This window comes from Oratosquilla oratoria, chromosome 36 (assembly GCF_046742065.1).
Source record: "Oratosquilla oratoria isolate Oo_2021 chromosome 36, ASM4674206v1, whole genome shotgun sequence".
NCBI classification, from domain to species: domain Eukaryota; kingdom Metazoa; phylum Arthropoda; class Malacostraca; order Stomatopoda; family Squillidae; genus Oratosquilla; species Oratosquilla oratoria.
This window is the reverse complement of record NC_134812.1, coordinates 33,840,040-33,841,961: the sequence shown is the minus strand read 5'-3', so window position 1 is coordinate 33,841,961 and position 1,922 is coordinate 33,840,040. Positions and strand designations below refer to the sequence as shown.

The 1,922-nt window shown below is 39.9% G+C and overlaps 1 protein-coding gene across 7 annotated transcripts in view; it reads left to right on the top strand.

The window, feature by feature from the left end:
- Nucleotides 1–435: 435 nt before the first annotated feature.
- Nucleotides 436–1,922, top strand: part of LOC143018947 (uncharacterized) — a 134,858-nt gene continuing 133,371 nt past the window's right edge. For 4 of the 7 annotated variants that reach the window (XM_076174563.1, XM_076174561.1, XM_076174562.1 and 1 more), the window contains exon 1: nt 437–942. In XM_076174563.1, coding sequence (XP_076030678.1) covers nt 648–942 — 295 coding nt within the window. In that variant the 5' untranslated portion in view covers nt 437–647. Of the gene's footprint in view, nt 943–1,922 lie in introns of all 7 variants that reach the window. The other 3 variants (XM_076174564.1, XM_076174565.1, XM_076174560.1) reach the window with 2 other exon arrangements.

Here is a 1,922-nt window from a genome sequence, read left to right as displayed (position 1 = left end):
ATAACAAACAGGTTTCTTAATCATATTTTGGAAAATATCGACAAGCTGCCTTCCATTTTTTTTTCAAAATATACATGCAGTAAATATAATTCCATTTCAGACAAATTACAAGCTCTGTAAGAATTATAAGTTAAAAAAAAAAAAACTAGATGCAAATGAAAAAGAAAATCTCAAGGTCTTTCTGCCCTCTTGTGTGATGGTCTGGAACCATCTGGACGGCGCGGTTGCCAGACGTGTAAACATAAGATTTTCAAATTAATTCTTTGAATATTTTCCAGCTTATATTTCATGCTATCGAATTATCTATGATATATTTTATGAGATGAAGTAAGAAAAGAGAAAACTATTTCAACTATAATATTCTTTGAAAACGAATGTGATTTCGACGAAAGATGGGCGGAGCTTAAGCAATGTGGGCCAGAAGGGAGCGGCGGAGATTTCAAGACGTCAGTCGATGGTAATTCGGTGCTGTTAAAGGAGGCGGAGTGCGTAGCCTCCCGTTTCCACAAAAAAAGGGCAAACCAAATCAAAATGTGCTAGCAAAGTTTTGGCCCCCCCCACCATCGTCAGTGCTGCTAGTCATCAGCGACCATTTTAATATAAAACATCTTACTCGTAGAGACGAGATCACGACTTCAAAATCGAACATGTTTGCGGTGGGAGTGCATCTCAACCTGGTGGTTTGGGTCTTTGCCTCCGGATTGCTGGGGGTTGTAGTTCAGGCACAATCCGGGTTGGTTGCAACAAGCCCGTGCGAATGTTCTCCTGTGTGTTCTGGTAATGTAACCACTTTGGACTGCCCCGATGGACGAGTTGTGCCCCGGAGGGACTGTCCCTGTTGTACCGTCTGCGCCCAGAAGGAGGGCGAGGCTTGCGAGGAACCGATGATGCCCTGCGATGCCGACTTCGGCCTTGTCTGCTCTCCCGAAGGCCTTTGCACAGGTAGGTCACCTCTCTAATAAATGTGTCTCTATATATAAAACCCCACTGTCACCATCACTATCATTATCACCTTCATCACTATCACCATCAGTATCACAATCACCATCAGTATCACAATCACTATCAGTATCATAGTCACCATCAGTATCATAGTCACCATCAGTATCACAATCACAATCACCATCAGTATCACAATCACCATCAGTATCACAATCACCATCAGTATCACAATCACCATCAGTATCACAATCACCATCAGTATCACAATCACCATCACTATCATTATCACCTTCATCACTATCACCATCAGTATCACAATCACCATCAGTATCACAATCACTATCAGTATCATAGTCACCATCAGTATCATAGTCACCATCAGTATCATAGTCACCATCAATACCATAGTCACCATCACTATCATTATCACTATCATTGTCAATATAACCATCACTATCATTTTAACAATCATAACCTTTATCACCATCTAACATTATTACTATCACTATTATTATCACTATAACTATACCACTACCATATCATTATCGCTACCATTATCATTGTTTCCAAACGACATGAACAGGTGTTTTTTTCGTCCATCATGTTTATGTCCTTAGGTTTCACCAAGTTGCACAGGAACAGTATTCGCCCAAAATGGAAATGAAAACTTCATGAGATACCTACACATTTTGCCAAAACAAATGAATAAAACAATAATGATAATAGCAACGATAAAGAAAGGATCAGTTATAATAAAAATACATCACTGCGTTGTCTGGCTCGCCTTGGATCGACCCTTTCCCCTTCGTTGAAGTCGCCGGGATTTCGTGCTTTGACAACGACTCGAATGCACACCATTTTCTTTTCTTGACTAAAATTTCTATCTTCGATGTTTTCCACGTCTCTTTCCATCGTTACTATTTTTAATTCCCATTTGCCAAAGAGAACAGGTCTTGATGTAAATAATCTTTTACGATTGA